The sequence below is a fragment of the Varroa destructor genome, unplaced genomic scaffold (genome assembly GCF_002443255.2).
Source record: "Varroa destructor unplaced genomic scaffold, Vdes_3.0 BEIS01000003.1, whole genome shotgun sequence".
NCBI classification, from domain to species: Eukaryota; Metazoa; Arthropoda; class Arachnida; order Mesostigmata; family Varroidae; genus Varroa; species Varroa destructor.
In genome coordinates, this window is record NW_019211456.1 from 14320987 (window position 1) to 14345065 (window position 24079).

At 41.3% G+C, this 24079-nt stretch overlaps 2 protein-coding genes across 18 annotated transcripts in view; one reads left to right on the forward strand and one right to left on the reverse strand.

Annotated features, from left to right (window-relative positions):
• Nucleotides 1-1015: 1015 nt before the first annotated feature.
• bys (Bystin) lies at nt 1016-5692 on the reverse strand. Its single transcript, XM_022799916.2, has 7 exons — nt 5318-5692; nt 3813-3975; nt 3444-3550; nt 2978-3193; nt 2250-2492; nt 1629-1837; nt 1016-1367 (listed from the first exon to the last, which is right to left on the reverse strand). Exons 1-7 carry the CDS (start codon nt 5456-5458, stop codon nt 1151-1153), a joined length of 1296 nt encoding a protein of 431 aa, XP_022655651.1. The 5' UTR covers nt 5459-5692; the 3' UTR covers nt 1016-1150.
• Nucleotides 5693-6335: 643 nt separating this feature from the next.
• Itpr (Inositol 1,4,5,-trisphosphate receptor) overlaps nt 6336-24079 on the forward strand; it is a 51505-nt gene continuing 33761 nt past the window's right edge. For 4 of the 17 annotated variants that reach the window (XM_022799911.2, XM_086982374.1, XM_086982373.1 and 1 more), the window contains exons 1-2: nt 6336-9427; nt 20863-21660. In XM_022799911.2, coding sequence (XP_022655646.1) covers nt 21563-21660 — 98 coding nt within the window. In that variant the 5' untranslated portion in view covers nt 6336-9427; nt 20863-21562. The remainder of the gene's footprint in view (nt 9428-20862; nt 21661-24079) is intronic. The other 13 variants (XM_022799913.2, XM_022799909.2, XM_022799912.2 and 10 more) reach the window with 9 other exon arrangements.

The following is a 24079-nucleotide window of genomic DNA, read 5'->3' on the forward strand; positions in this document are numbered from 1 at the left end:
AAAAAAAAAATCTCAAATTTGAACCTCAATCCTTATTTGTAAATTTTCCTTCACTGTATTCCCGTAACATTTAATTCTTATTTAAGTGCGATTGTACGTACCATAACATAAAATTAAATTATTAAGGGCTCGTGTTCAGTTAAACAAAAAAAACGCCCGCTGTAGATTTCTTGTTGAGAACTGTAACTTACTAGTGGCATTTCAACTACCGAAAATTTATTTGTACTGCAGCAATCTGCGCTTTAAACTAATGTCATGCATTTTAATGTTTTTTTTATAGTTATGTATCAAACGCATATTGCTTACAATAACTACAGCAAAATACTAGAGCCTTTAAGACCAGTAGTTCTGACAAAACTCTTTTATTGGTGAAGTTTGATGGGTTTCTTCGCACATTCCACCAGGTGTCACTTTTCAACTAGCAGGCTATACGTTTGTGTCTGTGTCCGCATCAGAAGCACGTATTCGATTCAGTCAGATAAAAATTACAGAACTTAGTTTTATAATTTATTTATAGATGAAATGAAACGAAAAATAGATAAAACGAAAATGATTTCTTTATTGTAAATGTTTAGAGGAAATAAGAATACTGCTCTAATGTTTTTTTTTCTTTCTAATGTTTTAATATGTCATTCTCGAGCCTACGATAGGCGTCAAAACTTATAAAAAGCATCATCGTTATTTTTTCACAAGAGCAGTAGAGTTATCATGAATGAAACTTAATAATTACTTCACCTTGTGTCTTGCGCAACTTGAAGCCATTACATAAGTTACTTGGGCTTGCTTTGTTCGCATTTTTCTTTAGAATTTCCGTCTTAAATTTTCTTCAGAACCAATGACCTATATAATGTTTATTTACATGATTATGGCCAATTAATAGAGTAAACTAGAATATTTCAAGCGTGAATTATAGCCGGCATAGATATGCGGCATAAATGATACGCCTGCTGTGGGTCTAATATTTTTCAGTACTTATCACTATCGCTAACATCATTACAAAATAACTACATGTATGTCAGCATTTTATATTTCGTTTAATAGTTTATTAACGTAAACAGGCTCGATAGTACAGAGTACGGTAACTACCACTAGAACACCCACAGAACTATTTCATCGACTGAACACTGCAACCTCCCGCTTCACAACCCTTTTACATCGTCTGCATAGGAGCAAATTCACTCTCACGGCAGGTTGAATTGTTATACTCATATCGAATCTGATCAGTGATTTGTGGATGAAAATGGACCTTTAGCAGTTTCAGCAATGCTTCTTTCTGGTCTTCTGAGACATCAGTTTTATAGCGTTGGGCGAATGTCAGGAAGCACTGGTGCCAAAGGACAGGTAGCTTACGCTGATCCGTTTCGAACCTATGGTAAGCATGCATTAGGGTAACATTTATATTAGTATTATACAGTTCAAACTTAACGATGGGCGTAGCGACATATCTTTAAAACAACACAGCATATTATAATCGCCATGAATGGAAATCGCAATAAATTGGCAAAACTAAGCACAGATCTGAACCAGTTGCTAATGGTAATAACAGATGTTTAATAAATAACTTAATAACAAAGTGAGACTTCAAATAGTTCCGTTCTAGACTAACTTGACGAGTTCGTTCAGCTTACCTGAGAAAGTGGTATACTAGTGCATCAATAACCCGATAAGGAAGAGTGTACTTTTTATCAATTAACACCCGAAGAAAGATTGAGTTTGCACCCGAATATTCCATTTCTGCCAACCTCAACATACAAGCGCACGCATGTAGCACTGGGACTGAATTCTTAGTCAATACCGATGATATAATAATTGCCTCACGAAGTGTGCAACTACCACTCTGAGAATAAAAAACAAAAAATGAAACAAATGAAAAAATTGTTCCGTAACGAAAAATCATGTTACGTCCATAGTTAGGTTTTTTTTTTCTGTGAATAAACAATGAACTTTGTCTATTAGAGTTTGCACGGTCACTAAGTGCATCGCGGCTAAAATAAGTTTGCGCTTAAATTTCGCGGAAAAGTGAATATTAAGCCTTTTGGCAAGTCAACCCTACATCATTAATAATACCTCGTGCGCGTGATTAGTAGTAACTGATTATACTTATGTTGAACAAGCGCTGAAATTTATTGTAACAAGTGCCTATATTGTTTAGTTTTGTTAATTATCGCAGTTCTTTTCTTATAATGGAGAGGTCTTGTGCTTCGTGTACTATAGCTTGGGACAGCTGGCTAAAAAGAGATTAAGCTTACCTCACAGAGAGGCAAGACGATTCCTTTAAAGAAGGCGCCTGGTTTAAATATTGCTTTGCGGAGTGCCTGATAAAGATGAAAGTTTAGCCGTTTAAATTCGTCGATATCATCTCGTACGCGGGGAAGAAGAACCAGGTTATAAAAGCGTTGCGCCATTTTCTCCTTCAGATTGGACGCAAAAAGCCGTGTCGCCTGATACATTGCGGCAGCTGTCCAGTTGTCTGGTTCTGTTATATATAAAACCTAAATAGAGAATCATAAAATCATATAAGTAAAGTTAAATCTATCTACACCTGAAGCAAACTTAACGAAGACCTTAAAAGTGGAAGCCTACCGCTGACAACGTAAAGTAATTTAGGAATCCTAAGATAATAATTAAATAGCGACGTGCGCAAAAATATTAGAATATATTAAATGACCATTTTTATCGAAGTTTGCTACTCTAGTTATCTACTCTAAATAACTAGTGGTCAAGTTTCAGAGGCCATCCTTCGGAAAAAAATATCACTATCGAAAATCTGCCTGTTTTGAATAAACATCGGTCCGAGTCAGAACGTCAAAATTTTTCAAAAAATGTTTCCAATGAGACAAATCTAGAAGTTCGGTTACCTGTTTTCAAAATTGATAAGCATCACTTGCGGAGAACCCTATTGCATGATTGAATAAACACATAGGACACTTCGACAACATGTTCGTCTCATATTATAGTTGTAAAATATAAAACTCACTTGTTCCCAGTTTTCCAAGGCTGGAATGATCTTGAACGCTTTGGGAAGCTTGCCGCAGCGGTATTTTTTTAGCAAAGTCTTCACACCTATATACATCTCCACGACCTTTGGGTTCATGTCTTCAAAATGTGTATCATCGGAGAATTGTGTACGAACCTCTGTTTCCTTGGCTGTCAACCTCTCCATAATAATGTCAGCCAACGTACGGCGTTCCTCCTATAAAAATATGAATAGCAGACGCCAACACGCGGTTGGCATTATTTAATCGCCGTTTCGACGTGTAATATCGAGGAAGCTTAACGGCAATTTAAAACATTGTATAAGTGATTTATATACAGATTAAGTTGGACAATTTCCAAATGTACCTGCTATTTCTGGTACCGTAAAGTGCCACTAAATGCAAAATAAAACACTCATGTATAAAACAACAATAATCAAGAATGACTGCTATCACTTAACCACTAACTTGTTTAGTACGCATGAAAAGTTCCATTTGTTTAGCGGCTTCTTCATCGATCTCAAACTCTTCGGCTTCATAAATACGTCGCTCTTCGCTCTCTTCAAGATCTTCTCCTGTGTGAAACACAAGCAGTTTGTGAGCCAAATCGCGTTATGGCCTGATTGAAACTTGATAAAGGGAAGCTAAGCACTTGAGGTCTTAAGGAGTTCGAGAGGTTAGGTGAGTATATACATAAAAATGCTCGGAAACTATATTTGTGACATTCTAGTAGAATAAGGTGAGATACTCGCAAAAAGTATCCTAACATATTGCGGTACAGTATAGGGACAAACAAGATCATCAATAATATGAGAAACTGACAATGATTTTGCGTACCTTCTGAATCGGAACCGAGGGTCGGTGCCTTGATGGCAACCTTGTTTCGGCCCCTCCGTTCATCGAATGAAGCCGAAGATGAGAATTCGACCTCATCTTCAGGATGTTCCTGTTGGTGTCGAGCTTCCGCTAGAATGTGTTTTGTCAGCCGTGAATTCACGTACTAAAATTATACAATTATCGGCAAAAACTAATTAGCATTCGGGAGGGACATTAAATCTGCACTACATTATTAACTCGTCATCTATCTGGCATTGTGTAAATAGCAAAGGGTATTCTAAGACACTCATTATAGGAACAACTCAACAGCACTATCGACAAAAAGCGCAACCAAATAACAAGACGCTAGCCATACTGTTGTGCTCGTCTCGAGTTATTCATTGAAATAAATTGTAAAGACGCGTCATAATTCCGCCGCCATTGATCCCGGATAGAATCAGAATGTCGACTGAATTAATGACCACACCATTTCCGAAAATCTCGCCCATGCATTTCCATACACAGGAAGGGGGGCATACTTCGTCTCAAGTGGTTAATTCTAAGATGCATTCATGAATTCTAAGACTCTTTTGAAAATATGCAAGCTGATGAATTACATAACTGGCTATTCTAATTATAATATTAACCTAATCTGTGTACTGTATGTATTCGTTCAGATGAGGCTAAGCGATGTTTTTTTTCAAAACATTCGCCTTATTACTTTAGAAAGTGGTTGATAGCACCAGATGATCTTATTATAGAAATCAACCACAGTTAATGCACTTGATGTCAGTTCTTATATTGTGTGATGATCCGAAGAGACTCTAGATGTTCGCTTTGAAAACTGTTCGCTGTGTGAATTTCTGCATTTGATTAGCCCAATATCGGACGTAGGTTAACGAAACGTATGCCTATATTGTAGATGCAGTATTTTAGCGTACGTATATGGTCTGCCCGTAATAAAGCCGTAGATACTTTAACTGGTACACTTTCAGGTTGACACAGTTAGTCGAGTACACTGCTGTCCTCGTGAGAGTGCAGGCAATTGTCTTTCGCATGCTTCTTGTCAGTCCGTGGTAGTAATCACGCTTCTTCGTGCAAGCTTCCACGTAAACGTATGCGTTTTAACCTTTTAGATCGTTCAAAACGGGTTTTTTAAATGAAGCCTCCAACAAGCTAAATAAATTATTATTATTCTAGATTAACATAATCGTAATCTAGAAATCGACTCAGCAAATCTGGGAAGCAACTCACGTGAGGAATACCATATACTTATCTTGTAGAAGATAAGTATACAAGGTCGTACGACTTAATCTGGTAAAAATCTTGTACGACCTTAACCGATAATAAGCTGCACTCTTCTGAGCATTTCATATCAGAAAGTACTCCAACACTAATCAGCGGTTACCATGCGTAGGAGTTAGTAGAAGACCTTGTTTTTTAATAGTAATTTATTGTAAAAGTTCTCATAGTTACTATATTGTGGCCCTGCGGGTAGCGCATTCAACTTGACCTATGTCACGTACCTCATCTTGTTGATCGGGGTCTCTTTTGCGTCGATTCTTCACACGACCTGTCGCTGTTACGGTTCCTTCCGATTCGATCTGTTCCGCCAGCGGAGCATGTCGGACTTTTTTCACCACGGAAATTTTGTCCGCTTTACCCATCTTTGAATATGACTGTATGTACCTTCCTATAAATGTACCTAAAATGCTTACGGCACGTAATTGCTCGCAGCCACAAAGCTATCATTAACTTCCTGAGGGTATCGAAAAGGCTCACATTGACGGTACAGTCGATATACGAGATTCGAAGAGCGACAGCACTAGAACTCAACCTCACGTGCCCGATCGTAAACAAAACCACGTGACCCGCTCTGCGGAAAGGGCAATTTAAATAACGGCGCGCACTGGTTCCACGGGTGGAGGAAGCACTGTTATGGCCATGCGTCATTTTTAGGATTGGGCATTAAGCTATACAAAGCTAACTCTGGACGGCGCTAACTCTAGTACTTACATACAGTAAAGAATTTCGATCCGGTATTTTTCTTCCAGGCTTTGCCTTATATATATATATATATATATATATATATATATATATATATATATATATATATAAGGTAGAATAACTAGAGAGAAATTGACAGCGTAATGCTTGTAGAGCGGAAAACAGGTACGCAGAATATAATGATCGCCTTGCGCTACCGAAAGGTGAAAAGGGTTAGTTTTCAGCTGATTTGGCCCCGATATCTCAGGCTGCTATCAGGTAAACCAAAGTAAAATGCATCACCTTGAAGAACAAAAAATATTTAATGTACCTACAGCTGAACCAGCATTAGCTGGCTAGACCCAGCTATTTTCCAGATTGCCTGTGTTGTTGTTGCCTGCATGCCCCTCTCGTTTGCCTGCTGCTACCACAATCACTATCAACAGACATCATTATCATCTCTGTCTTATGGCTGTGAGTGGGTAGTGCCGACGACAACGACAGCGGCGGCGGTGGTCGTGCGCGCGCGCGGTCGAAGCGGAGGGAAACATTCGATCCACTACTACGACGAAACCACATCCATTTGCGGCGGCGTCAGCAACAGCAGCAGTGCGACGGCGTTTCGGCAACGACGAGGACGCCAATGGCACTAGGCTATAACTGCTTGCACGTATTGGCTGGCGCGTTCCTCGCCGCATCTCCGGTCGGCCGGTTGCTTTGCTGGCGCAGCGACGGCACTCCTCGCTTTGGCCCTTTACTGTTGTTGTTGTTGTTGCTGCTGCTGCTGGCAACGGCGCTGATGCCGCAAAGGGAGCACGGTCTTCATAAGCAGTAGTAGTGACGATAAGGTTAGTTGGTAATAGTAGACGAAGATGACAGCGGCGGTGCTGATGGTGGCTCGTCTTGCTCCGACCGTGGCCACGTTTTAGCGTCGCAGCCATCGTCCCGCGATCGGTGCTTAGCGTCACCGCCACCGCCACCGTCACCGTCACCGTTTACTGGCGGTAGAGCCGCCTTTAGCGTTGATGCGTGCGGTGCGAGCCAGGCAGTGACAGCTGTAGGAGCAGGTATATACGAGCCGGACAGCAGTAGCAGCTGCTGGAAGAGGAGTAATAGAAATCTTCACCCAGCAGCAGTCGGCAGTGTTTCGTTCGCTCGTTCGTTTGGTCAGTCGGTAATCGGACGTGCCATCGGTCAGCTGGTTAGGCGGTCCGCCTTTTCCAGACGGTCAGATAGACAAACTACGAATATACTGGACTGGTCGAGTCGAGGCGGTAGCGGAAGGCGAGCAAGCGACAATTGCAGTTACTGCTTCTGTTGTGCTGCGAGCGCTGTCTGGCCGTCGGATTGACAGGATACCTTTTACGTGGTGCCTGCTGTTGTACTGACAACGGCCCCAGTGGACGTCTAGCAAATGGCCAGCGATCGAGAAAGGACAAGGTACAACAACAATCGACGAAATAGCTAAATAACCAGCCAGTTAATTCCACTATTCCAATGATTTATTCTAACAACCACGAAAAATAGCAACAGCCCCAGAAGCACAATCACATTCTCAAGTAGCAATGAAAGGACGACGAAAATAACTTTGACTGGTACAGATGGGGATCGAGCACATAGATGACAAAGTGCAGAAAGTCCTCGGACGTGCAACTTGGCCAAAGGCACGTGAAAATAAGCGGACTCCAGCAAACAAGTAGGCCCAAAGTTCCAGTTTGTTTCCGCCGCCACTGCTTCTTTGGTGCGACAAGTAGTTCTAGCGTCATTATTCGGATCAGGATCAGTGTATTTTACGATCTTCAGCAGCTGCAAATCCCAGTGTGATAATAGACGTAGCTGGCGCCGCGGCAGGGCACATCTGTACCTTCGCGGGGGCTGCTGCTGTGGCCGCTGTCATCATTATCAGCGTCAGCAAGAGCGTCGTCGAGACTGTTGTGGTCGCCATTGTAATAGCCGGAATGGATAAATGGCTGGATGAATGAGTGAGCGGGTGAGCGCTCAATCACCGTCCAGAAGAAAGGGTCAAGAGGATCCTGTCGCTGGTGCTGTCAACGCTGTTGTCACTGTCGAAAGCAGCACAACAGTTTCAACAGCATCAGCGGCAGCAATGTGTGGTTGGCATTAATGCTGATGTCAGTGCTGCTGTTACTGCCAGCGTAACTGAAGTTCTCCTCGCTGCTGTGGCTGCTGAGAAGGCGGATGACGACGCGTGTTGAACAGCATGTTGGTGTGATATGATGAGCTTCGAATCGGTGGCGTGTCAGCAGCGTCAAATGTCTCCTTGGTAAACGACAACAGAATAGATGACAACGGCTAGAAACAATTGACCGAGCAACAAATGAATCGGACACAAACGCTGACAAGTTGTACTGAATTTAGCTGATAATGGTGGTCGTAGTGAGACGAGATCACTGCTGTTATTGTGCGTGTTCACGTCATTGCTCTCTCCTGATGATTGTTTGTTTAATATAAGTGCTCCTGGACCGTGGATAAAGACAAAGCAGAGGTGTCGAGGAGAGCAACTTACCGACGCCAGTAGCTACGGGACAAACACAGACAAAGTGGAAAATTTCAGTGGAACGTCACCGGTCACCCATCGCTTACCCAGTTTGTGTCACACAGTTTTCTAATCAGATAAGTTCTAATCACTTTTCTAATCAGCTAATTACGGAACATTTTGTTCCCGTTTTATCTAAGTCAGTTCTGCTCAGCTGTCGAAAGATTACAGGAGCCGTGAGCTTTGTGGCTGGATCGAAGTTGACGCGGTACCAATGCGATTCGTTGTTTCGTCGCCGTTAACAGCGGTTGTTGTTCTTGTTACACTGTCTCGTCGTTTCCAGCTGGATGCTGCGATAACATTAAGACGATTATTTGTGGCCGCGGTGTAACTGCTGGCCGTCGTCGTTGTTGTTGTAGCAGCAGCAGCGATGACGATCGACACTGCGCCTCGGCGATGCTGCTTCATCGTTCCATTCGACTTCGCCTACTAATAATGCAAAAAGTGCTAAATCTACAACAAGCCTTACTGCTGTTTTCGTTGTATTTTCGATTGTTGCTTTTGTTATTGTTGGTGTTGTTGTTGTGCTTCTTACTTTTGTTACTGTTGATGTTGTTGTTGTGGTGGTGGTTATCGTAATTATTCATCGACATCAGCGTTGGTGGTTAACCAGCGCAGTTGAGAAGACTCTTTGCCGACGATGATGGTGGCCACTAGTATTCAGCCGGATCGTCGCTATTTTGTGCAGTGATACTGTTATAACATCTCATACGCTGACGCTAATTCCGTAGAGCCAATTACGTATATAGGTCCACAGTTTGACTATTCAACACTTGTCTAATCCAATTGTACTGAACAAGAACTCAAGTATACCGATACGTTCGCATGTTAAAACGATTTAACCGCTCTACCGTATCCGATCGAATGTTGACCTCGTCTTAATTGATCGAGAAAGTAGAAAGTACACCATTTTCCGCAACACTGTTGCTATTCTCTATCGCTCGTTTTTTTGTTTTTTTTTTTGTCTGGTCCTTCTCCAACCGTTCGCCCGAGAAGGAGATTTTTCAGTCCTTTAACGCCGTCGTTACAGGCTGCTGTAAACACTAGTCCGTCCCAGAACTCTGCTCCCCTCCGGACCTCAACGTGACGAATCGTGAGTACATTTGCCAACTACTACAGAGATACGAAGTGCTAGGTTAGGTGTTCATAACTATTGCCATTTTTGTCTTGGTGTAGGCTGAACTAGCCAGTACATCTGAATAGTTTAGATGGGCCGTCTGTGCAAAAAGAGAGCTACTGACTCATTTGTTCCTGTCCGACAGAATCGATCAAGCCTTAGTTAAAGTGATATCGTAAGCAATAGAGCCCAGCGAGTTGTAGCTGGTCATCGCATCGGCTTCAACCGCAATGGCAGCAGTTAGACTGCCACCAATCGGATTTCCTGTTGGCTCGCGTCTCCAGGCTCCTGCTGCTAGAGCTGTGTATTTTCATGACTGCGCGTGTTTTTACACTGCTCGAAACGCCGCGCGCAGAAACGGCGACCGATAAACGCGCATGCTTTTATGGACATATAGGCAGATAGGCTAGCATTGCTAGTGATGGGTCGTCATGTCAGCTGCAGGTACGATAGGTCACGTCAATGGTCGAATACAACGAATTCTCAACTTAACGCGAGCTAGGTCCCACGTCGGCTATGGATGCCCTCTAGGTATATGAGGCTGTGACATTGGATCATTTCATCGGTAAATGTGACGATCTAAGTTCGGCGGAAACGTTGGTTTCGTGTTATGTGCACAATTTCTTCACTAACAACTTATAAATGGTCAATCGATTGCTTCTCATCAGAATTTCGCTAGGCAAGTGGGCCAGAATATTTGGCGAACTTATTACATTTTTAGCCCGCTTTGTAAAAATACTCCGCCAAAGAAGCATTCGGGTTCTAAAATTCTACCTTTAGATCGTAATAGGTCCTTGATCCGCGTCCCGGCCCATTTTTACTCGTCCAGTTAACGGTAGTGAGTCGAAACGCACAGGCAAAACCAAAAAATGGGAGTGCTGCTTCATTAAGATCAGGTAAATTGTTTGGACATTGAATGGATGGCGACTGTATCTAGCAAATCCCCTCTTAAACTAATCCTACACGAGTTAAGATTTCACTCGGCAGCTGTTAGCTAGCGCCATGTGTGACCGAACACGGTTCTATACGGCGGCTACATATAAATTTACTACTCTTTTTGCCAATCGAAATAGTTATTAATGATAAAGTTATTGCTATGACCAATATAGAGATATAATATGACATCGTTTATTAGAATGACGACTTCTTGGCATGCCACATTAGAAGGAAACGCCGTCCGTGGTTCATTTGACACTATTCGGAGTAGTGTCTACGCAGCGCCTGCGAACCTACCTTATCTGCGAAAATATTTTTCGTCTGTTAGTGGCCTTACATGGGCTGGGTCGCCGCCACTTTTTCTAATGATGCCCAGGCAAATTAGGAGATAACAGGCAACGCGCAACAACAACATTCCTCTGTAGTACTTTTTTAGTGAATTTTACGTGGTCAATGCCAGTGACAATTCGTTGGCTATTTATTTCGCTTATTCGCATTTATGTATATATCCGGATAACTCGAGTTTTTGTTGTCTATTACTTGCCTTGTATAATAAGGTGGTGTCTGTACAAAAAACCTCAAAAAAAGCGTCAAAACCAGAAGTTACGAAGCACTCCAGGCAGACGATCGGAACTAAAAATTCCCTCCATTGACATTTACTTGTAATTAAATTGCGTCCCTTTGCAAACAAGTGCTTTTCTCTAACAAAGTACACAACTCAATGAATCGTTGCTTAGTCATTGGCTCATACTGGCTTGTAATCTGGTGCACCGTCTAGAAACCTATAAAAGCAGCGTATTAAAAATAGGCCAGTTTTAAGGATACGCCGATACGAATAGTTCGTAGGAGCTTTACGAGCAAAGTTTCTTTAAATCGATCATTGTATTATTTCAGTTATTTCTAGTAGCTCAATCGTTATTCAAATATTATTTTGTAGCTTCGTTAGCTCGCGTGCGTAATTGTTATATGTTGTTTACCTTGTGCTTTTCTTCAATAACTTCTCTATTTCAACTTTGCCTCGCTCCATGACTAGCTTTTCCAAAGCTTTCCAAGGCTCGTTGCTATAGCTTGGTGATGTCATTGTCATATCCACTGGTTCATTTATTACAATTAACTCAGAAGTGTTGAAAACTCTTGTTAACCGAACCGATCTACAGATTTGAGCCACATTGAAAAATCACTACTTTCTTTGTTCAGAGTGGTCGTCTGCTACATCATCAGGTAAACCCGCGTGGGGCACACCTTTCCGCTAGTACGAGTCAGTTCCAAAACGTCTATTATTTTGACAGGTTTAACTACTTCCCTTGGGTACCTTCCTGACAGGTACAAGACAAAACAGATTGAAGGATAGTCAGCTTTCATTTGTTGTGGTACCACTGTAAACTAATAAATACAGTTTCTCCCAGTGAAGCAGAGCGCGGATGACGGGATGTATTTGTAAACGCGAATTAAAATGCAATCGATGTAGGCCTCACTGTACGAAATAGATTGCCTTTCGACTGAAGCGTATTCGCTGTTGTTGGATAGGAATAACGTGCAGGCTTAGTAGTGGCCTAAACTTGTTCAGGAATCACGGATCACACAGTTAGCCTGTGAATGCATGCAGAAAACTCCGCTGCAGAAGTGCTGAGAATTTACAGACGAGCCTTCTTCTGTGCTCTTTCTTAACGATAAAAGTCGTACTCGGCTTTAGCTGTAAGTTGCTCTATGATGTTTTTATCAAAATTTGAGTGCCTTAACATGGTAACTTTCCATACGATTTTTACCGAAGGAACTGGTTGTTCGATATGGACTATTTAGGCCTGTCTACGGTGTTCAACAAGTATTTGTCATTACGTAGTACTTAATTATGATATATATCTTTATATGATCAGTTCACGCTATGCTCTCCTGAGAGCTGATGATGGTCAAAAAATGCTTGCAGTGTTAAATGGGGAGCGTGTAGCCTGAGCTTGATTTAATGAAGGCCACCTTACCTGAGCCTTTACCCCTCATAATTATTGTTCTAATCATCACGTTAAGGAGCAGCGTGGACTGTGAACCAAATGCTGTCGTCTGGTTTGGTACTTCATCTGAGAGCAGTTTCTCAGACGTGTTAGTATGCGCACATAGAAGGCTGAACGGCTGTGCAATGCACTAAAAAACCAGGATTTTTTCCAAAGTTACTTGTCACAGCTGTGTCGACAGAGCTCAAGACTTTCCAGTTGATACGTGTACATAGCATGCTCCGAACAGAAACTACTCAGAGTTTCGTACTTGCTGCGTTCCCATTTACCAAATGGCTTAAAACTAGTCGACTTTTGTCGTAGTTGCTTGGATTCTTATACATGTTATCTCAAATATTCTGTACTGGTTCTTTACTGCCATTAGATCGAAAGCTGTGTATGATATAAATATGAGCTCATGTGACTTAGTGTATGCGTCTTTTCTTTGTTACCGAAAAAAACCTTTTCCGTAATGTCAAACTCATTGTAATTTTATTTTACTGGGAAACAGAGTTCTTGTTATTTCGGTGGAAAGACGCCATACTTTTTGTACTAGAAGGCCGCTCCAACAACGCACATTTCAGTTATCATTAATAATACAAAGATGAAGATCGATTTCCCTTGCCCTTAGAAGCAGCATAGCTATTTAATATGCTTCGTGTCTTCAGTTGACGCTATTTGCCGGTGTGTCATCATATTGCATGGCGCCTCAATGCTTGTTCCTAGGTGCTCTCGGCGTATGCTGCAATGCTGTCACTAAAAAACGCCTGATCGGCATAAAATGTCTCAATTTTAAATGGTTGGATCACTAAAAAAAATGACTGTCAGTTTAATTACTTTTGAAGTTTGATTCCAATATATTTACCTGTAGCATGTATCTCAATGGTAAAAATCGTTGCAGCTGGCTCATTTGCATCCACAGGGTTTTTCTCAAGCATGGTATGGTTGGGTAGAGTTGTAGAGGCAGCATATCATAAGTATATTACAGGATATTTTATTTGAGACAATTCAATGCAATGGAATTTGGATTGCCACATATTACGCTGAAAACCAAAGTTCTCGTCTAATCTCAGTCTATGATGTCATTTCGCCATCCTAGCTCTGATATTGTCCACCCTGCGATTCTTCTAAGTCAAGAGCGGGACCCTCATACTTGTTACTTGTAAGGATACGATGATGTAAATCGGTGAAGGCCAAAAAAGGTCGGCCTACTTGAAACGGGAGGCACGTCTAAAGCATGAGGATGGATGCTATGATTCTTATGCTGACCTAAAAGTATATGCATACTTCTCTAAAAATAAGTTTATTTTCTTTACAAAGTCAAATTGGGTTACGCATCGAACAGTGCTGGTTACGAAGGATTATTATTGTTCTTTGCAGCTTATGGTTAGGTTAGGTTAACCAGGCCACTCGTACGCTATCATAATACGCTGTTATATATGATAGGCGCATGAGTGGGATGTGTCGCAACTAAAAAATTCGAAGCTAGTGTATGTCCGATTTTTCGTGTGCCCCACAACAACAAACTACGAGACACGAAATATTCTTTGTGTACTTTGTGCCGCCCGATCGATATGTCTGAGTTTCATGTAGACTCTGGTAACTTCTAAAACATGATAAGCTATAGCAGACTACCAGAAAGGTAAATCTTGCCGCGTACTCTACTGAAGGCAGATGAATCCTATGAGCGAAAAGGCGAAACATCTACTCAACATAATCGCCATAATCGTCAATCAGAAGTCGCAAGCCAACCGGGAATTAGCCCGGCGCTTCTAGCCAATGCAAAGACTCTAAAATAATAAGATAAAAGCGTCTCATACACCAAAAGTTCCTGTTTACATGATGAGTACGAAAAAATCATACTTCAATAACAAAGTGCCGCAAAACTGATGAGTACAGAAACTTAAATTCTAAATCGAAATCATATTCATCTAGTCTATAAAACAAAGAAGATTGTTTAAACATTTCAACAGGTTGAATTAATGTTTATTACGTTATATATATATATATGAATTGTACCTATAAATGTGTTCCCGTGTCGATGGCTCAGTCATTATTTCGCGACGAGTCTGCAGCAGAACGTTAGTATCGACCGGGAGCAGCCCTGCTAAATAATTGGACGGGATGGCACGCCTAGTTACGGAACAACGGTAGCCACAAAAACAGGGTGCGACACGTGAGGCTGCACTTACGTGGCCCGGCCTTACCACTTGTGAGCTAGAGGTTGTAGTGGAGGCAGACAAGAAGGATGTTCTCAAACAGAAATTGCGGAGGAGGTCAGCCCACCGAAGAAATTCCTTAACCAGGTGTAAACGGCGGAATGGCCGTTTGAAGGGTTCGTTAAAATCAACCTGGTTCTCGTAGACGAGTTTTAGCTCGACTGCGGCTATGCGGCCTTCCTGCTTAATGTAAACAAGACAACGAGGTCGACTGCTTTTGCGGACCTCATCGCGGTGGTTAATTCGGACTCGTATAGCACTCGGACCCAGACCGCCCACTTCATATGCCACAAGACCGTGACATGGAAAGACCGACAGCGAGACGGCTGTGTGTGCTCAGCCATGCCCCACGGGTCGTGGTATCGCCGCATTCTGTTATCGATATTGAGAAAGAAGCCATGTCGAGTTTAATTGCCCGCATGCACGGCCGTCGGGTGCCACGTCATGCCAACGTGGTCACTCCGCAGTTCGATTCACTGGGGCCATTACCGCATCGGAGTTTGAAATCGGTGTAAATTGAAAGGTGAAGAAGTAGTCCGGGCTGCGTCAGAGACCGATACGGAGGTGAATACTGTTTTGGCCTGGTTCCTAAAACACAGCGCTGCATGGCCCCCAGTTTGGGGTGCCAGGCGGGCTGTCGTGTTTTATGGGATGAAAGTATGCGATTCTGCTGTCAACCGATCTCAAGCGTTAGCTGACAGTGACAACTGTGTCCTTATTTATCTATGATATGATATTGCCGGTGTATGTCGATTTTACTTTTTGTTTCGTTCCGATAGTGGTTCACTATGTCACTTCGATTCCTTCGATTCGTACCCGTGTATAGCTGAGGTTCTGTTATGTCGGTCCGTCGGCGTGTAGGTTCATCCGGCTATCAGTTGTTTTCCATGTATCGCGATGCGCTGTTTTAGCCCTGTTATGATATCAATACTTCGGGTGAATACGCGTTGGGTGAAATAGAAGAAATTAACAGCGGGCGGTAAAATGCTATTTTCAAGAAGTATCTTATTGCGCACGCACGAGTCGTGGTGCGTTTGATGCGTGAGAAGCGTATCATCGCTGTTTTGACGGGGCTCGCGCGACATTTGTACGCGCGTCTTGCCATGGAGATAATACATATGTCGGAAGGCTTGATTAATGATGCTTAAAGGAGCTCACAGATGCTTAAGGAGAGTTCTACCACCGTGCTTATTATTACCAGAATACGGGACCAAGTATGTCACTTCTTTTGAACTCCAACACTACTTTAAGGTAGAAATAATGCGACATTTGCTAATGGGGAAGCGCTTGGATGAGTGGAAAGATAATTCTTAGGATTTCCATACTTCCAGAGGGGGATGCTGTTTGCGTTTTCTGTCATTTTCAATAATGTGTAATGCGAGAGCAAGTTATAAACAACTTATTGTGGTGCTTGCTAATTAGTTTTAACTGACGTGGGCATATTGCCTTGGAGTGACTATAAATAAGGTTGAATATTTCTTTGTTAAATATCAATCCAAGATGAATTCTCAGGCTCAGTAGTAGCAAACACAAGCCCTATATGGCGCTGCTGTTTCAAATCGTATTGAATTGAACTTCAAAGCGGGGGTGAAGTTATCTCGTATTGAGAGAGTAATCGTAATTTCTAGAATGTCGTTGAGGTTTCGAAGCGGTTGCGGTTGTCCTTTTACGGCACGCTAATCAGTGTCAGTAACAGTAACAGATAAAGAAAAATAGCAACGAGACCGGAGTAGAAGGTAAATAACTAAATAGAATAATGAGAGATATATATACCCTCACGCTTGATGAAGATACAATTTTGGAAAACTATTTTTCAAGTTAACGCAAACTATCTGAAATCACTTGTTTTATGTTGTTGCTATTTAGATAATTCGTGAGCATTTCAGCGATGATCGAAGGTAATTCGAACCCGAACACTATTATATAAACTGAAGTTCTTCTTGTACCTTATTTTTGAAAGGCCACAGTGTTGTTTGGCCGTGTTATGAGTCTATTTATGTATTTTTGACAGGTACGCCTAGCAGTAAACACCGGCAGTGTTTGTATTTGCAGACAACCTAAGTATTTACCACCACGTTCGCTTGCCTTGGATCCAGTACTTCAACCTCAAAAAACATGCTGTAATTTATACATTTGGCGAATTGAGGCTCGTTGACTATATAAACAGGCCTTGATAGGTGACATGCCGTTTCTCTTCGACCTGTTACGATTTCAATGCATCAATGCTATCAGTTCATCATAGAAAAAAGCTCGGCCAATGTGTGCATTGATAACAAGCGGCTATCGGTTCGATATAGGCGGTATTGCACTAAAAGGCGACTACGTAGACATGCTGTAAGCGCCTAAGGGGCGCTTGGATGGCTTGGTGCATACGTGCCTACAAAGTGGCCAGCCTTGGGAGTGATGTATCGCTATGTAAAATCATTTATAAAATGGTTACTCATTGTATAAAACTTTATCGATTGCATAACAAAGGTTGCCTAAACCGATAAGTCCCCTACGGTCTTTTTTTGACTTATTTTGCACGAAGGTGGACAACAAAATGGTAAAATACGATAGTGTGTTTGAACAGAGTTATACATGAGATGATAAGTTAGCCTATGGCCTATGGTCTTTACATTTACGTTGTCAGGCTCATTCTAGTAGAAGATGTCGCCAAGTATCATAACCAATGAGTTGCTTTGAGTCAATAAGTGAACTGAAAGTAATTGAATCACGGTTATATATTGCTGGTCATGGTCTATAAATATATATATATATATAGTTTTGAATCAAAATAGGCTGTACCGCAAACAGGTGAGATCTTTAGTTCAGCAAATACATTTATTGGGAAATGTACCGACGGTAATTTAATTTGTATCCAATCAGCTAAATGACCCACACTTTACTTTTTTTTGGGGTATGATTTTCTGTCATTGTTGTCTCATTCAAGCTTTGGTATTTCATATTTATGTTCAAACTAGATACATGCTATATAATATCTGACCTAATTTTATATATCTAGAAATCTATCATTTCAAGACAGGAGATATTTCTTGCAACATCATTCGACCATTGCTAGCGTATCATGATATCATTAGACAGCCTGATCATCAATTTTATACGAGTAAGGAATTCTCTAATAATTCTCAACAAATATAAAAAGGCTGATCGTAAAGATGAGGGCTGTGTAAGGAAGAAGGACACAGATCTGGTCTGTACAAACGATCCTAATCGACGTCACGTATTTCCTTGAAGTCAAAAAATAAGCACTGTTAGTTGTTTGAAAAAGATGCGAGCTCCAGTATACAGCTTGCATGTCTCTGCTTCTCAGAGCTGAGCCGACGCTCGTCGTTGCCGTAGGTAGAAATATTTTCAGAGATCTTGTTCTTTTTTTCGCTCGCCGTCTATCTTCTATCGCTTCTTTCTAACCGAATAATCCATTTGATTTGATTCACGGGAAACGTTGCATAAGTTCCCAAGTCTAACTGAGGTTTAGATAAACAAATAGCGGCTCTCTATAGGAGCGCTGTTTAAGCCGGCGTAGTTTAAGGAAGGAATGCTATAAAAAATTTATTTCGAACGGCGGTAAATAACAAAGTAAAGTATATACTCGTTGCTTTTTGCCTTCGTAGCACTTGTTACACGAGCACAACAACAGAAATCGTACGCTTCCGTAATCGATAATATATTTGAACAAAACCATACAACATTCTGGACAATAGGAGTAGTGATAGTGGACCCAGGGCAAAGAGAGAGTCTGCATTGGTTACGGTTCGCCTGTCAGGTATACATGTCAGTATGAATATATAATACATGATAGAGCTTTCTGAACCAATCGTCGCATATTATACATATATCCGTCGTTCTGGTATAGCCCTTTTTGTCCTTGTGGGAATGGTACGTAATTGCACAAAGTGAAACTGTGGATCACATGGAGCACTGAGGTATAACTTACAAGCGTATTCAGTTCATGTACAGCATTCATATCCCTGTTCTGTCAGATCACGCTGTTGAACGTGGCAGGTGCGTAGCCTAAGTTGGAAGTTCTGGATCAGGCGGAGGGCGCATACGGCCCAATAAACCCAGATTTCAGCTTATCTTCCTACCTGTATCTGTTTCGTATCCGTCGTTACACTAATTTGACTCCATGTTAGTTTCGGTCAAGTACGTTTCGTCAAAACTACTAGCGGGCGCAAGTTCCCTATCGATTGCGGGCATTCTTTCGTTTGTCAAAAAGAAGGCACGGGTTGGCAACGAGGCTGAAAAACGACAGGCCGAAGATTACTTCATTCTAAAGCATTTGTAACTCCTTGAAGCATGAAGAGTGTTGTTAAATATCACGAGAGGGAGCACGCACGCGCTCGCTTCGAAAACTGCGCGTTACCTTTGTTAGGCGTCTTTACGTCTTGCGTTCCGAGTCCTTTTTAACTATTGCGTGTGAATGTTTAATTATTAGACCTGAACACAAGGCTGGCCGTATCCCTATTAGGAGCTTGTTGTTGTATAAGGTAGTCAGAATCCCATACAATTTTTAGATACGTACACATCATTTTCAGTCACAGTCATAACAATAGTGACTTCTTTGCCGAAGTTTCTTACCATTTTTATGCAGATTATTATTATTTGATTGGTTAGTGCGAAATACGAACCCGGTAACAGTTCGATATAGGTAGTTTTTTTTTGCCACTTTGGTACTGTGTTTAAAATAAGCGTTTTTCAATGGTTCTAACAAAATCAATACCCATGATTATTGTCAGTTATCTATGCTTAGCTTATTATTAGTCGCCTGTAATTTCCACATGCCCTGTCTCAATTCTTCCGGAAATACAACCGAATGGTAAACGAGTATTGTTGAAGGAACACCAGTTCCTCCATCGTCACTGTCTGATCGTGGAATTTACCATCGCGCTTTGCAGTCGTAAACCTACTTTGCGTATTCAACGTCATTTATTTATTTACTTATGCCTGAATTTTCATTGAAGAAGATTGGCCAGCCGAAATCTATCTATAGAAGCTGAGTGAGGCCTTTACAGGTCACTGGTGCTGAAAGGTCCGCTAAGTAAGGACCTCGACCCTATTTGGCGGTGCATGGACTGAAGGCCTATCATAGAGATGTTCGACGACGACAGATGGGTTTGTTGCTTAGACTCGTTGTAAGCACTACATCCTGAAGTTCGAGACTCGATCCTCTGCAAGTAACTTCCAAAATCGGCTTTATTGTCTATAATCATTGAGGCCTCTGCGTTCAATGAATACATATACGGCCGTTTGGTTAATGCTTCAGTAGTGAAGTTCTTGGCTGACTCTTCTCTGATGTCAGGCTGCGAAGTCATATGCGATTGCTGCCGTACTCTCGTAGTTGTTTTATTTACGGATATAAGGTGAAAAAGAAGGGTCAAATGAAAGTAATCTACAAATTGCTTAATACCGGCTGAGGCTTTTCTCCGTTCAGCACACTAGATACCGTACCGGACGTACGATATGAATCATCATACGGTTCTATATGTTCGAACACATACAGCGTATATAAAGGAAAGCCACCTGTTTGCGGCAATCCTTTATTCCAGAAGCTGTGGCATGCCACAGCAACCCTACAACTGTTTTTTATTCTGCTGGTTTCATATGTTCCGCTCTAGCTAAATAAAGGTGCCCTTCGTCAAAAACCAGTCGAATGATCTGTGATCGGCAATAATACTAAACATTTTCTGGAACGACTGAAAGATCTGAAGCGGAGTAAATTGTCGATCATTAATCTTAAACTTGATGCACGAAAACGGTGCTTGACAAGAGCGACCAGGTCGTAAAAAAGAAAATATAAAGTTATAACGATGAATGCTTGAGAGATGTCTATTATTAAATTAAAAGTTCTGAATAAATAGATTTCGGCGTGCAATATTTCTTTAATTTTTAATAAATTTAATGCACTAGCATTTTTGTAGTACAGAGGACAGCTATATCTATATAGCCTGAGAAAACATTTTCAACCTGATATGTATTTATTTTCAAAAATGCATCTTTTGTTTTGGATGTGGTCAGAGACGAACCTTAACGTAGTCAGTGTAGAAATCGTATACTGCACAAAAGATGAATGACTTTGTTCATCAACATGGATTCTCTATGCGAGCGACTTATAATTTAAGTAGAACGTACCGCAGCAAAAGCTGATTAAAATGATCTCCCAGATCGCTTTTGGTTAGACTCAACTCAACAAGAGTATTGCTTTTGTCTTGCGATCTGTTATATATATATATGGTTCATAATATGTGGTTGTCTTTGGTTTGTATTTTAGACGATGAGGCAGCCGGCGGGGCTTTAATGGCTGTCACAACAGGGAAGTGTCCCTCGGTGGGCCTTCCTGTATTACTTTCAACTTTGCGACAGCTCAGCCAGGAAGAAGCAATCAAGTTACGCGGGTTTTACTGAAGATCCGAGCCGCCGCTAAGCGTCAAGCATTGTCTCATAGCACTGGACAGAAGCCGACAGTTAAAACCGCCGGAAGACCAAATCCTCCTCATAACATCAAGCTAACAGCAGCAGTAGTCACTACGCGAAGACCGGCAGTTCAGTAGCCCTTACCATCAATAATATCCATCGAACGTATAAAGTAAACAACAAAAGTTGTTGATCGTGTTTTAGGGGAGTTTTCATTCTTTCTCACAAACAAGCAATAACACAGTTTGCAATAAGCTGTACCCACCCGTGCTATCCATCTAGAGCTCTGACGGACACCCATCTCACACATTTTTGCCTGCGTGTTCTTTGTCGTACTTGTTTGTCAGTGAAGTCGTCGTTCGTCATGTCTATAAAAGCAAATCTGATTGAGTGAAGCAAAAGTATGAAAAAAGGAAACGTCGTGCGAGAAAAGCCAGCGACGTCCGCGTAACCCAGCGTTTGTGAAAAGCATGAAAGGGAAGCTGAAGTGTTCGCCTGAAGTATTATCTCCTCCGAAAGTAGGCGACGCCATCTAAAAAAGACAGCTTGCTATCAGGATGTCGGACCATCTATCCGCGACGTCCTTGCTTCACATTGGGGATGTGGTGTCCTTGTTTGCGGAAGGAACCTTCAACGGATTCCTTTCTACGCTTGGGTAAGTGTGAATGCATACTTTGATTTAATTAGTTTAATGAAATTATCCTATTTAATCCTATTCAGGTCGGTAAAATTAACTGTGGTGATAGTTCCACTCACTGCAAAATTTGCACAGTAGACTATTTTCAACAGATCGTTTTGATATTATACTAAGCTTAAACTTGTTAGGAATCAACATCAAGTACTATACCTATATTGACTCTTTTGCTTATACAGATTGGCTTCAGTAGCTTGAATGCTTGTATCCATTTGCCTAGATATATCGTAAGATCCGATAAGGGTACGAAATAATGACAGCACATGGGTTTCGGCGAACAAATGCTTATCATTTATGGCGCTTACTAGTGTGCATATAGTTACAAAATAAAGCGGGTCACTTAATAGGACAACGGAATAAAACTGGGCAACACTTGCGATCTCAAATTGTTATCTCGTCTTACTTCTATTGCTGGTATTATTTGGCCGCTGGAAATGCACAGTGTAGTATACATTTATGACAAAAAATATGGGCTGTGTTTGTAGTTTATTTATTTACGAAACCGACATCTCGCTAAAATGGCAATATTGAAATAGTCCCACTGCTTGTAATTATGCCTCATTGTGCCTTCGAATCAAAATCTAACTTAGCTTAGACACACAATATGAGTTTTTGAGCAGTCTGCTGTTTCCCTGACGAAGTAGCGGCAGATTTACCGAGACGTGACTTTTGTCCTAAGTGACGCCTAGTAGATCGAAAGTCAGCTACTTTCTAACCTTCCGAGCACTCAGAAATAGTATTTTGAGGGCATTCTTGATATGAACTTGAGATGAAGGTCATATATATGTTCGCTTAACTCAATTGCACACAATGTGAACCCAATGATTTGGAGTATATTAAGCCATTAAAGTTTATTTAGCTTGTAAATCAAACGGTTAACAAAAATTTGTTCTTTTTCAGCGTACGTTTCTTAGCGTTATTACAATATAGATTGTGTACGACCTTAATAAAGTTTACACAAGGTACTATATTCTGTTTGTTTTTCTGTTATTAGCAGCAGAGTTCACGCTTACATACAGCTATCCTGTATATCAATGTGTTGTTAACTCAACAACCGATATACCAAACTTTTTTACGCTCGGCAGAAAATATATTTAATTAATACAAAATATTAGCCGTAGTGCCAAAAAATGAATGCCGTAGAATAAAGTTGAGATTAGGCAAGGCCTGTTTTTTCAATTCGATTTTCGAGTCTACTGTAGCTTGACGTTGCGCACCCATCAGTCTCTTTTCGATCTTGTTCGCAAGTTATCCAATGGAAAAGTGGGTGAAGCTGCGAGGCCACACGCCTCCACGAGTGAGCTCTTCTACTTTTCAGTGCTACCTACCAACTACGGCTTACCAACGTGCGCCTGAGATCGAGGGCGTGGCAACAAGACTGTGTATATACCGACGCTTCGTATCTTCATATCTGCGGCCGACCCTTCTCACGGACCTTGTTTTATTTGCAGAATTTCATAATCAGAGCTGACGTATTTTTTCAGTGATTACTGTGATTATTATTATTTAAGTTCGCTTGCCAAACCTGTTACGCTGCTCGGCGTATATTATATGCATCAGGATGAAGCGAAAACCGTAGAAGCTAGATGAGGGGGAATGAACTGGTCGCAACAAATGTGTGTTTTATGCTATTAGTAACAGTAATATTCGTGCTTTTCGATGCACCTCGCTGGAACCTTCTCTTTACCTCGAGAAACAAAAAAGACCTATAACTGAAGCCTTGTCGTAGCCTCGGTGTTATACAGGACAGCAACGACTCGTTAATGGGGGCGGCCTGTCGCAGGAACTTCTTAAGGTCTTTGCCACTAGAGCTTTGGTTCTACCGTTAGCGATCTTGAGAAACCTAACACTTTTTATCACTGACATTGATGGCATGTGCGTGAACTTTAATATTGTTTTTCGTACAATTCCGTGTCTTGTTTTTTGAAAAGGGTGCACAGCTTACTAAGTAATTTGTAGTCTAATAAACGGTCATGTATCTACCTAGATAACTTCCTGCAGGTAAATTCAGTTGTAAATTTTCAAGCAGAACGTCTCAATACATAATTTAAATGTAATGTAATAAAGATCATCGTCGAATGTTACATTAACAACGTACAGTGTGACAGAATACGCTTATATATAAAGGCCTAGGCCAAATAGTTTCACAACGATTAAGGTTTATCAAACTTGCCCATACCGACCGCGACATAAGCGAAAAAAGAAGTGCTCCTACAGCGTAACTTACTTTTCGATCGCACTGTCAAAGGTTTAGTCATTCGGGTCATGTCCCATCAAGAAAGTCACTCTGTATGTGAATTTTGTCCTCGTCGAAGCACCCTGGTACCTAGCTGAAAAAAGAAAGCAATTTCAGGTGTTGACTTCAGTACACTAAGTATTA

Bases quoted from the DNA above. Each gene is read 5' to 3' on its own strand.
- bys (XM_022799916.2), bottom strand. From the start codon at position 5,458: ATGGGTAAAGCGGACAAAATTTCCGTGGTGAAAAAAGTCCGACATGCT. The intron at 3,551-3,812 runs GTACGCAAAATC...TGTTTCACACAG, and splicing joins CCTCGGTTCCGATTCAGAAG to GAGAAGATCTTGAAGAGAGC. The intron at 2,493-2,977 runs GTGAGTTTTATA...TTCTCTATTTAG, and splicing joins CCTTGGAAAACTGGGAACAA to GTTTTATATATAACAGAACC.